Genomic DNA, 13,137 nt, shown 5'->3' with positions numbered 1-13,137 from the left:
TTTAATATAGATACACATCAAACAACCACCTGAAGAGCGTCCTATCATCATAGATATTATATCGCTCGTTGCCGGCATCCAGTTATTAATGGGTAGACATTGTATGCCCGCCTCCTCCATTGCATCGACGGCTGGTCCCCTCGCTCCGGTGGTTTAGGCACATGCCGCTGTTCAAACTTTGTTATGCGCCTCTGCCTCCCTATACCGACAAAGGCACACATGGGCCACGAAGTTCATCGCACTGTACATGCACACCCGCACGTGGTATTTTTGTGGAAGAGCCGCGTGTGGCTCAGGAGCCGCAGTTTGCTGACCACTGGCTTAAACCAATGTGGTCCTATTGACTTCTGATTATGTCCATGATGAGGGCAAATTTTTTTTCTACTCAAGATACATAGTGCTGACCTCAGGTATGATCTATTACTTGTGTGAAACATTGAAACCATTTAGATTTTCTGTAATCTACTGAGTTATATTGGAATCCTGAAATGTTGAAAAAGCAACTTGGAGTATCTTTGTGCAGCAGGGCAAGGATGGTTTTTGTATCATTTTTAGTTCCAGACAGAACTAAATAACAACACACACACACACACACACACACACACACACACACACACTCAATGATAACTCAATCATCCTTGCCCTGCTGCACAAAGATACTCCAAGCTGCTGGAAAGGCCCTAAAAAACATAGAAAAGTGCTTCACAAGATTGGCTATGCTGCAAAATTAACTGCAGGAGCTTTTGAAAATCAAAGATTCCTGGGTCTCATCTCAGACCTGCTACATCAGAGTCTTCAGGGGAATGAAGCATTTTTCAAATGTTCTATAAGGTAATGCGAATGCCACTATCCTGGCCTCATTTGACAGAAGAAACTGAGGCATATCACACAGTTAAGACTTTCAGGTTGTCCTGTAACTGGTTAATGACAGGGCAGACATTACAACCTAGACAGAACAGGTGAATTTCCAGCCTCTACTGTACCCCATCATCTCATTTCTGTACAAAATGTGTCTGATAACACCTTCACAGAGGGCTTGCTCGTTGCCTTATTGGGGAAATGCAAGTGAGCTTTGAAACTGCACTCTGAAGTACATGCCAGATCTGAATCAGAGGCATTGACTTCCCAGCCCAGTTGTTTAAATGTCCTGCTATGTTTTTCAGTTGGTAAGTCACATAGAAGAGATGCTCCAGACAGCCTACAACAAGCTCCACACGTGGCAGTCACGACGTCTGCTGAAGAAAACGTGAGGTGTCTGTGGCTCTTACAGGTTTTGTGAGATTGAGAGAACTGTGACCTACAGTGACTCTGGAAACCTGGCCTGACAGACATGCAGATGATCAACAGAAGTGCAAGAAACATCTGCACCACGCCAACTCTCAGAGCTGATGCTATTGTACTTGCACATTGTGAACTGAAAGGAAAGGAACTGATTAAACTAAAAGCTGGGGAGGTAAACTAAGGCAGAACCAAAATGAGCTAAGTTGCAAATATATATATATAAATATATTTTTTAAAAAGACACTGTTTACTGCAGTTACTCAGGAACTGCTTTTGATTCATATTAAGCTGCTTTCAGAAATTAAAAAAAAAAAAAAACACTTTTTAAAAGGGTGCGTTGATAAAATCCGAGGTTTTTGTTGTTTTCTGTGTAAATTTTTTTTCTAAGTTTATGGCACAGGGTACACCTTAAGTATTTCTGCTCCATCCTCCACTTGGATCCTCAAGTTTTACTGGATTCTAGTTGTACCTTACATCAGTAAGTTAAAGAGAGTCCTTTAAAGCAGGGCAGAGGGAGACTGTTGCTCAACCATCAGGAAACAGTTGTGCTCAGAAGACATCATTGGTCCTGTGTTTCCTACGGAAATGAGAAAAAATAAATATTGCACTGAATGTTTGTGGTTTAAATCCCTAAATGATAAAGAGGGAACAGAATTTGCAGAAAGTTGTGTGGGGTTTTATGCAGAATTTTGTCAGAAGACAATGGTGCTGCATGTTCTTCTTTGAGTGCAAATGTACATTGCTAAGATTTTTTTTAAGATGGCATGTGCTTTGAAAAAAGGAAATTGCATTTTTAAAGTTTAAAAATCTTATGAGTGAGAAATATAAGAGATCTTATTTTCACTTCTTTAGAAAAATAAAAGATGTTTCTCATATCTTCTTTTCTCCAGTATCTGACTGTTACTATCCTTGGCAAATTGATAATCATTGCTGAAAAGCCCAAATGCAAAAAAAAGATATGTTCTTGTTTCTGGAATCCATGCTGTGCCCTATTTTGTTCCTAATAGGATCAACTGTTTAAGACTTTATAGATGTCTTATATTAAAAGTTACAGGAAAAAGTAAAACTTTTATAGATGCACTTTTAACTGTAACACATCTTGTGGTTTCTCATTATGTTTTATATTTACTTGGGTGCACTGCACAGGGCTATTCATTCTTTTTTAAAGCCATTATGCAAGCTGGTTATCTTTACTATAATGGCTACAGTAGGTCAAACCCTGTTGAGACTGAACTGGTAAAAGGAAAGAGGCAACATCACTTTCTGCTTCATTCCTCCTGTTTCTTTCATATCAGGATAGTAATGGTGTAATCCCTTACCCCTTACAGTCTTACAAAGTACTTTAAAAATGTATTATCACCACAACTACTCTAAGCAATAGCAATGGAGCAGATAGAAAAATGTTTTAAATAGAAGAGTATGGACCCTGGCCAAGTAGCTCAGTTGGTTAGAGCAGTGGTCGGCAAACCGCGGCTCTTTGGCCCCTTGAGTGTGGCTCTTTCACAAAATATCACGTGCGGGCGCGCACGTACAGTGCGATTGAAACTTCATGGCCCATGCGCAGAAGTCGGTTTTTGGCCCTGGGCGAGTCTATTTTGAAGAAGTGGGTGTTAGAAGAAGTGGGGGGTGTCGGTCGCCCGGGTAGGGCGACAGGAGACGGGGCCCAGGCGGGCAGCAGGATACGCAGCGTGGGGGAGGCGCACGTGATTCATGCACAAGTTGAGTGTGCCAGTCAGTCAGCAGTCTCATTGTGCAGTGGTTAGTGCTAGTCGCGTCCGCAAATCGCGCGCCGGTGACAAAAGATAGACGAAACAAGTATACAAGAGTGTGGATGGGAGAGTTGGAAGGGGTCGACCTCGGCCAACGTACCTCAATCAGATTGAGGGCGTTTTTAGCAAAGGCCAGCTTAGGAGTACCCTAATTAAGTTAATAACAATGTACCTACCTATATAGTTTAAGTTTAAAAAATTTGGCTCTCAAAAGAAATTTCAATCGTTGTACTGTTGATATTTGGCTCTGTTGACTAATGACTTTGCCGACCACTGGGTTAGAGCATCATCCTAATTCACCAAGGTTGTGGGTTTAATCCCCAGTTAGGGCACATACAAGAATCAACCAATGAATGAATACATAAATAAGTGGAACAACAAATCTATGTTTCTCTGTCTCTCCCAACTACCTCTCTCTCCAAAAATCAATCAATAAAAAGACAAGAAATAAAAGCGTATGTCTGTTTGGAAAGGCAGATGTAAAGAAAGAAAATGCTCTGTTAAAGATTAAGTGATAAATACAGTGAAGCCAGAAAAAAGAAACTGTTTGGGGGAGCTGAGTAGGCTTCACTGAAGAGGTACATTGTAGTTGAGCCTTGAAGACTGAATAGGGGAAAGAATGATGATGGTATGAAGGCTTGGAAAGACCCCAGTATGTTAAAGGAACAGTGTATTTATTAGATTGAAGGGTCAGTGGTGCCAAGAGGCTGGAAAATCAGTTTACGTTAATGGCTTTGTGTATGAAGGTCAGAAATTGAGGCCTTATCCATTAGGCATAAGGGGTCCCCTGGGAGAAAATTTGAGCAAATATGTTTTTTTCTGAAGGTCTTTTGTGTTTTTTTGCTAAGGTTTTCTCAGTAAAAAGTCTGGCAGTTAGGGAGGCTAAAACCTAGAATGCTTTTGCAACAATCCAGACTGGAAATTGGTCTGAATTGGAGTAGAGTTCTCGTAAATAGAAGAAAACTGAGTAAAGGACATTCCTAAGGTATGTGACCAAGTCACTCATAGAGAAGGAAGGACTTAAGCGATTTCACCAGAGATAGCTCTCAATTTTATGTCTACTTTGCTTTTGGAATATTTGATCCTTCAAGTCCTTTAAAAGTGAACTTTGGCTGCCATTTAGGCCTGCTATGGCCTTACCTTCCCACTATGGAAATGATAGCCATTGATGACAGGCATGTACCAAGCACCTTTGCTGCTGTATCTCACTTCATTCTCACAACAGCCAGTGCATCAGATGGTGCTATAGATTGTGCTATAGAGTGTAAATGGTGTGGGCATTAATTTATCCAAGTGGCAGAGCTGGAATTGACCCTAAACGGCTAAGCTTCTGTAGCCACTTAGGGTTAAGATGCTTGTGAAGTCGGAAGCTTTGATTCCCAGTCTGTGCTCCTGTTGCCTAGTTGTATTTTTTACTGCCCTGTCAGTCACTCCTGCCTCCAGTTCTCTTCTGTGCTACTTGTATGGCAAAGCACATTTTGGGGTTAGTCTGCTTAGTAGGTCCCATTAGCCCAGAAGGCTGCAGAATATAATATAATGAAACCATGTCCTGCCTTGGGAAAATGCGTGTCTCCTGGAAAGAAGCATCAAGTCAGTAGTGCTAGTCTGCTTTAGACTTACACTGCAAAATGAGTAGGACACCTTGTGATAACCACAACAGTCTGGAACCCCCCCCCCCGCCACACACACACACACACCAAAAAAGCTTAAACATCTATATCTAGAAAGATAACCTGAAAGTGATTTCCTGTTGGTGCATGTATTGTCAGGAGCCAACAGTGGAGTGGCCCTGAGGTGGAAGGCTGCCCATTTTAAACTTAGAATTGCTGTCTCCAGTGTCAAGACTTGTGGGATTCCTCTGCATTACCTCTGCCCTTTCCCAGTTTAGCTTCTTCAAAGCTCAGCTGTTCTCCCAGTTCCTGAGACCAGGATAATCTTAGTTATTTTCAGCTCAAATTGTCCAGAGCTGGAGCATTGCCTAGAGCAGTGATGGCGAACCTATGACACGCGTGTCAGAGGTGACAGGCGAACTCATTTTTTTGGTTGATTTTTCTTTGTTAAATGGCATTTAAATATATAAAATAAATATCAAAAATATAAATCTTTGTCTTACTATGGTTGCAGATATCAAAAAATTTCTATATGTGACACGGCACCAGAGTTAAGTTTTCAAAATGCTGACACGCCGAGCTCAAAAGGTTCACCATCACTGGCCTAGAGCCTGGTCCCGGAGTGATCAGCCTTATTTTGTAATCCATATTCTTGCCTGGCTGTGTATTAAAGTTACAGAAACGACTTTGGAATTCAAACTTTGTAAACACAGAACCCTGCTTTCATAGTCTTTCACAGAATCAATCACTAATACATAGGACCAACATGGAATTGTACCTGTTGAGGCGGAGCCAAAGACCCAGCTCCTCCCACTCCTCTAACAGTACAGGATAAAAAACAAATATCCTCTCTGGCAACCTGCTATGTTTGTTGGGGTGGCTGATAATGAGCAGGTTGAAGCTGAAGTATAAGGTAAATTCTGGCTTACGTTTTTAGTTCTTCTTAATTTTAGAGAGAGAAACTCAGTTGTCTCACTGTTGTCTCGCGTGTCCTGACTGGGGATTGAATCCACAACCTGCATATGTGCCCTGACCAGGAATCGAACCCGCCACCTTTTGGTGTGCCGGATGATGTTCCAACCAACTGGGCCATACAGGCCAGGGCAATTCTGGCTTAAATTTAAAAGTTTACTTACTGGTAGTCATAGAAATAAATAGTAAGATGGTAGACTTAAAGCCAACTTATAGCAATTACATTAAATGTAAACAAACTGAATACTCTAAAAGATTGTCAGATTGGATCAAAAAACATGATTCAACTAAATGCTATTTATAATCACAGAAATGTCTACACTTACCTCACTGGATTTGCCCTCCCATCATGTGTCAAATTCAGTTCACTAGGTGTTCCCATTCAAAGGCCTTTATTGCCCAAATTTACTTCTGGTTCTAGTAGCTAAATGTGGTGGACAGAGCAGTGAGAAGGGAATGACAAATACGAGATCATTGACCATTAATGTCCATTTAAAAAAATTATAAAAGTAGCCCCAGCCAGGTGGCTCGGTTGATGGCTTGGTTGGTTGGAACATTGTCCTATACACCAAACGGTTGTGGGTTCAATCCTCAGTCGGGGCATGTACGGGAGGCAACCGATTGATGTTTCTTTCACATTTATGTTTTTCTCTCCAAAAATCAATAAACATAACCTCAGGTGAGGATTTTTTTAAATTATAAAAGTATATTTTTTAAAGTTTAAGTAGTACTGAAGTATGTAAAATACAAAATGTTTCTGTACCCTTACCCCCAATCTCATTTTATCAAGGTTTTCTTCTAGACATTTTCTATGCACTTTAAATTATTTTTCTAAACTACAGGATTTTCTGGCAGAGAGACACCTGTGCACACATTGATGCCTTTTAAGATAAACCTTGACAATGGGGCTCATCTCCATTTGTGGCCCTATCCAATTTTTTGTGAATTTTGGTCCTAGCCGTTAGTATGCTGTTTCTGGCACTTGGTGATCCATAAGAACAGGCTAGACCTGGCCTCAATACAACAAGTTCCTGGAATTTTACATGTACAGTCAGATCCCATCACCCAAGAACATTTAGACCCACAGATACAAAGAGTAGAGAAAAAGTAGCATTTCAATATGCCTTCCCAGGATGGATTGCAACCTCAACAGTAGTGGAGACGTGGCATAGCAGAGCTGATAGAGCACAGACTAGGACCTAGGCTGTTTGGGTTCAAATCCCAGCCTTGAGCAACTTATTGAATCTGTGTCTCCGTTACTTCATCAATAACATGGTTCTTACTTGAAGTCATACTTGACTGATAGGGTTATTGTGAGAACAGATAAAGAATACAAGGCACTTGGTCACCTGCTTCAGACCTGCCCGTGGCACAGCTCCAGCCTAGACAAGGGAGAGCAGGTTGGGAAGCAGGTAGTAGCATGGTCTCTACTGGCTCGTGGGGACCAACCCTCTTCTTAGATTGGACTCTTGAAAGCTTCCCAGAAAATGTCTTCAGTTCCACGTTCCAGATTGTCCCAAAGGGATGGAAAAAGGGACTAACATTTATTGAGCACCTACCTGGTGTGGAGCTTTACATTTAAGCCTTGCATCAACCATGGAAAAGGAGGAAACTGGTAACCCCTCCCTGACCAGACCGGCCAAGTGTATAACTGACTGTAGTGCTAAATAATAAGGCAGCGGTTCTCAACCTGTGGGTCGAGACACCTTTGGCAGTCGAATGACCCTTTCACAGGGGTCGCCTAAGACCATCCTGCATATCAGATATTTACATTATGATTCATAACAGTAGCAACATTACAGTTATGAAGTAGCAACGAAAATAATTTTATGGTTGGGTCACAACATGAGGAACTGTATTTAAAGGGCCAGAAGGTTGAGAACCACTGTAAGGCATCCCTCTTTTAAAAAAGAAAGAAAAGTATGCATTATGTGCAGGTTCTGGAACAGCCCTCACCTAAGGAAGGGGTCAGGCTAGGCCTGGTGCAAGGCTGAGAATTCCACGAACCAGTTACAGTCTGAAATAGATGAAACAAACTGTCAGAACAGTGACCACAACTCGCCTGTCTCCTCAGCACATTTCCTGAGATAGGAATATTGAGCAATTCCCCCGTACCAAGTCATGTTGGTATTGGCCCTATTAGGTGGGCACTATTATTTTTCCTATTTCACAGACGCATAAGACTTAGAAAGTGACTTGCCCACAAACATACAGGCAGTAGGAGCAGAGTCAGGGATGGAAGCCAAGTCTGAGATTCTTACTGAGACCCTCTTTCTGGGTGACTGGTGCAGCATAGAGGAATGCAGTGCACTTGGAGCCCTGCTGTCTTCTCCTCATCCCTTAGATATGAAGAGCGTCTCTCCAAGGGGTGGGGGCAAAAAGGGGATGACTATATCCTGAAAAGCCTGGACAGAAAGATGGGAAGATGGGGGTCTCCTTAGAGGGGGGTCCCTCTGGGTTTTTTGTTCCCCACCCTCTCTGCCCCCAAGGCTTAACGATACATCACAGAAACAGGCTGGCAGGAGCTGCCCAGATGGTCACTTGGCCCCAGGCACATTCCTGCTGCTCAGATCAGTGAGGGAGCAGCCTCCATGTAGATGCCTGTGTAAACCTCATTGATTTTCTGCTTCATTAGGTCAGTGAGGGTTTGCAGCTCCCGCAGAGAGCCCTCTCCAGCAAGGTCTAGCAATCTCCTGGAGGAACTCCCCAGTGTCCCTGCTATTAGGGGCCGTAGCTGCTGCTGGTTTCCAAGCCGGGAGCCTGCCCAGATGCCACCGGGATTTCATGAAGCCTGGCTACAGCACATCTGGGTGTGTGACTCTGGGCAAATGCCTTTACCTCCCTAAGACTCAGTTCCTGTTCCTGTAAAATGGGGATAATAATGTTCCCTACTCCACAGGGTAGTTGTGAGGATTAAATTAGATAAGGCAGGAGTGCTGGTACATATTAACTATTCAGTAGACACGCGAGTGATTATTATTGCAATTCGCATAGACCCACGAAGTCTGGTGGCCCAGCACTGATTGAGAAGCACCTTTCAGCAATCACTAAAAATTTCAAAGTAACTCAAATCTCTGGTTTGCTCTCTGACAAAATGAGAGTGGTGATCACAGTGATGTCCACAGCCGTGGTTACCAAAACTCCTTTCCTTTCTAATCCACTTCCATCTGTCCACAGAAGTTAGGGCATCTCTTTCCAAATCTCCCACAGCCTGTGGACCAAAATCCTTCTCCCCACCTACCATCTCACTACCAGATACCTTTTTTTTTTTTTTTAGAGCGAGAGAACCATCAATTTGTTGTTCCACTTATTTATACATTCAGGAATAGAACCTGCAACCTTGGCATATCAGGATCATACTCTAACCAGATTGCTTCTCATCCAGAGCCCCACCAGGTATTCTTATTTCTGCATCACAAAAGCTCAAATAAACTTGAGCAAAGACCAAACTCCCCATAGAGCAGTGGTTCTCAACCTTCTGGCCCTTTAAATACAGTCCCTCATGTTGTGACCCAACCATAAAATTATTTTCGTTGCTATAATGTTGCTACTGTTATGAATCGTAATGTAAATATCTGATATGCAGGATGGTATTAGGCGACCCCTGTGAAAGGGTCGTTCGACTGCCAAAGGGGTCGCGACCCACAGGATGAGAACCGCTGCCATAGAGATTGGGAAAGAAGTCAAACAGGAAAAAATCAATACCCTAGGGGTCAGGGAAGGCTGTGACCCCTCACCTGGTACAATATCTTTACAATCGATTTCAGGCTCCCTCCTGTCCTCTTCCACCAAGCCCAAATGCTGTTGGAAGCAGAGCTGTGCACAGAGGGCTGAGAAGGGGTGGGAGGAGCCAGGAGCAGTTCCCTTTGCATTCTGATTCGCATTTATACTGGAAACAGAATCTCTCTGAGGAGACCTTCCCAGTTCTTGAGATTGTGGCAGTGAGGTCAGCTCTATCCCTGTTCCTGGGGTGCCCTGCCAGCCCGCTGCCTCCCTGAGGAGAACCCACAAGGAGCAGGTCTGTCCACCCTGTCACTCTGGAGTCTCTGCCTCCACATTGATAAACACCCCCGCCCTGCATGAGAGCTGTCCAGCTCCTCAACTGCCCCAGGGGTTATTTTATGGGGTGAAGGTGGCAAGGAACTGGGATTATTGCATAATCCATTGCAATCTATCTCCCAAACAACAACCACCCTGTCCACCAGGGAGAGCAAAGTCTAAAGCCAACTAACACACTGGAATTGTCAACTTTCACCTATTGCCCTGAGGAGGGTTTAAAACAAATCCCATAAGCCTGTCCCCACAATCGATTCTATGGGGGAGGGAGGGGACAGCCTCCAAAGGAAGGCCTTCCCAGCCTGCCCCATTTCAGGACCTTCCACAGAGAACTCCTGCTGGGTCTGTAGTCTTCAGGGCAACCCATCTGGGCCGCCTCCCTAGGCTGTCCCCAAGTTTCAGGGATGACAGTGGAGTGTGATGGGCCTGGAACCCTCCAGGAGTCTGCAAGGGAGCCCTGCCAAGGGTACTGGCTCTGGATCATTGCCCAAGGCAGGAAATTGCGGCCTCTGGTTACCATGGAGATGCTGGCAGAGCCTGTGCCCATCTGTGGTTGACAGCCTCCCTTAGGAAAGGAGGAGAACTTTGGTTGCTTGAGAACTAGCTGAGCCTGGGGGTACTCTGTGACATCATGAGCCAGCCCTGAAGGGGCCTGAGAGGAGAGTGAGGCTGGGAGGTCTGAGAGAACAAACTCCACTGAAGTGGCCTCCTGCCAATCCTGCAGCTTTAAGGGCTGTGGCTAGCCTTTGGCAGAGTAAGGCCTCGCTGCCAAGCTGCCAAACCCAGCAAGGGCTGTTAGAAGAGGTTCTGACAGTGGAAAAACCCAGGAGTCAGAGCTGGAAGTGAGAGCCACGCCCACAGGAAGGAGCCCAGGCTAGTGGAGAAGGTGTCTGGTGCAGAGGAGAAAGCACTAGACTAGTTGGGAGGTTCCAGTCCCTGAGTCACCAGCTCTGAATCACGGAGGTAGTCAAGAGCACTCCCCTCGGAGCCCTAGTTCCCGGCTGTGAGACTAATGTTCACCCTGTGGACTGAGTCGCTGAGAGCCCCATCCCTCCTGGCAGAGTTAGCGGGTGTGAGGGGCAGGTGCGGGCAAAGGAGGGCCAAGGCTGTGAGGGCCTCTCCTAGGCTTTCATCCCTTCTGTGGCTAAAACTGGAGGATGAGCTAAGTTAAAATGTCCTTTGAGAGGGCCTGACGCTGCAAGTGGGCTTGTGCAAAGGGCAGAGTTTGGCCCTCATACACATGGCTGTGCAAGGCTAGAGGAGTGAGTGCCAGGGAGAGGGAGGCCGACCGGATAGGGCCCTGGAGCAGCCCCGGGGGCAGGTGAGCTGCCTGGACCTTCCTGCAGCCCTGGGCGAGGGGCTCAGGAATATCCAGCACATTTGCCCTTTGATAGCCAGGGAACAGAGGCCTGGCTGTTCCGAAGCTGTGAAGCACCTTCGGAAAGACTGAGAGGCAGAGTAGTGTAGGGGAAGGAAACTGATCCGGGGGCTCGAAATCCACCAGGCTGCTTTCCAGCTGTGGCCGGCCCAAAGCAATTACATTTTTCGAGGTTTGGCAGTCTCACCGGTAAAATGAGATAAAAAATCCCAGCTCTGCTTTCCTCTCCTAGTTGAGGTGGAAATGCCATGAATGAATAGAAATGCTGCTCACTTCGGCAGCACCTATGCTAAAATTGGAATGGTGCAGAGATGAGCGTGGCCCTGTGCAAGGGGGACACACAAATTCCTGAAGTGTTCCACATTTTTTTAAATATATTTTTTTTTATTGATTTCAGAGAGGAAGGGAGAGGGAAAGAGAGATAGAAACATCAGTGTTGAGAGCGAGTCTTCGATCGCTGCCTCTATACACCTCCTATCAGTGATCGAGCATGCAACTCGGGCATGTGCTCTTGACCGGAATCGACCCCGGGACTCTCCAGTCCACAGGCCGACGCTCAATCCACTGAGCCAAACCAGCTAGGGCTGTTCCACATTTTTTAAAGGGGTCAAATGTATAATGACAAAAGATTTGACTTTGGCCCTGGCCAGTGTGGCTCAGTTGGTTGGACGCTGTCCAGTGCACTGAAAGGTTGATGGTTTGATTCCTGGTCAGGGCACATGCCTGGTTTGTAGGCTCAACCCCTGGTGGTGGTTGGGCCGGGAGGGGGGCGGGGTTTGCAAGAGGTAGCCAATCAATGCTTCACTCTCGCATCGATGTTTCTCTCCCACTCTCTTCCTCTCCTCTAAAAATCAATACAAAAATTTATTTTTTTAAAAAAGATTTGACTGCCCTGGCTGGTTTGGCTCAGTGGATAGAGCGTCGGCCTGCGGACTGAAGGGTCCCAGGTTCAATTCCAGTCAAGGGCACATGCGCAGGTTGCAGGCTCAATCCCCAGTAGGGGGCATGCAGGAGGCAGCGATCAATGATTCTCTCACATCATTGATATTCTATCTCTCTCTCTCCCTCTCCCTTCCTCTCTGAAATCAATAAAAAATATATTTAAAAAATAAAAAAGATTTGACTTTGGGTAGTGGGCAAATAATGCAATATATGGGTGATATATCATAGAATTGTACACTTGAAACCTATATAATTTTATTAACCAATAAAATTTTTTAAGGTTTGTAAGGTAGACTCTGTTATTAACCAATGTTACCCCAATTTTTTAAAAGGATAATTATAAAAACCACCCTAAGCTACGCACAAATGAAGGACCAGGGAGCTTTACTTAGCTGAGAGCGGAGCCTTCTCCTCCTCTGAACCGGCCCCACCACAGCTGAGATACCGCCTCTTAACAGAATCCCAGGTCCCCTTCTGGGACCCTAGAAAAATGAGGTGGGTGTACCTTTTCACTCCTGCTTTGTGAAGAGTGACTCTGTACAGCAGTTTAAACAAAACCCAGGGCCCCTCTGCCAAATTTCTGTGAGGGTGTTCTGCAGTCAGCAGCTGCACAGCTAAGGCTCCCGTTCCTCCCCCCACCCTCCACCCAGCCCCAGGAAATGGCAAAGTCTCCTCTGGCTGTATTCCCACTTGTAATTGCTTTGATCTTTGATCCTCTTCAAATTGTATAGGTAATTACTTTTCTTTTCTTTTCTCTTTTTTTTTTTAGTTAGGACTTGGAATATAATTCCCCATTTGGTAAAGTTTAAAGGTTTAAAACTAACTACACAGGAGTCAGAGAGATGGGTTCTGTTATCAGTAATCTGCTTTCAAAGCCCTGTGAGACTGTTTTTATATACAAATTCAACACCCAGCAGTGCCTTGGGAATTTTGGATCCAGTTTGGAACTAATATAGGTGACAAGAGAATAGTAGGCATGGATTTCCATGGGTGGGGCTTGTTCCCTCCTTGACTGCCTCTACCCCAGGAGCAGCCCTAATCATTTCCCAAAAGTGTGGGGGGAGAGGGGAGAGGGAAGGAGAGAGAGAGAGAGAGAGAGAGAGAGAGAGAGAGAGAGAAAGAAAGAAAG

At 44.9% G+C, this 13,137-nt stretch overlaps 1 protein-coding gene and 1 non-coding gene across 2 annotated transcripts in view; both read left to right on the top strand.

Moving 5' to 3' along the window:
* The window catches only part of GTF2H1 (general transcription factor IIH subunit 1), a 34,234-nt gene extending 32,078 nt beyond the window's left edge, over positions 1-2,156 (top strand). The window contains exon 15 of the mRNA XM_006093813.3: positions 1,164-2,156. Coding sequence (XP_006093875.1) covers positions 1,164-1,250 — 87 coding nt within the window. The 3' untranslated portion in view covers positions 1,251-2,156. The remainder of the gene's footprint in view (positions 1-1,163) is intronic.
* Positions 2,157-11,331: 9,175 nt separating this feature from the next.
* LOC111827050 lies at positions 11,332-11,434 on the top strand. Its single transcript, XR_002830505.1, has one exon. It is a non-coding gene; the product is annotated as a U6 spliceosomal RNA (small nuclear RNA).
* The last annotated feature ends 1,703 nt before the right edge of the window (positions 11,435-13,137 follow it).

This window comes from Myotis lucifugus, unplaced genomic scaffold (genome assembly GCF_000147115.1).
Source record: "Myotis lucifugus unplaced genomic scaffold, Myoluc2.0 scaffold_124, whole genome shotgun sequence".
NCBI classification, from domain to species: Eukaryota; Metazoa; Chordata; class Mammalia; order Chiroptera; family Vespertilionidae; genus Myotis; species Myotis lucifugus.
This window is presented reverse-complemented; position numbering and strand designations above follow the sequence as displayed.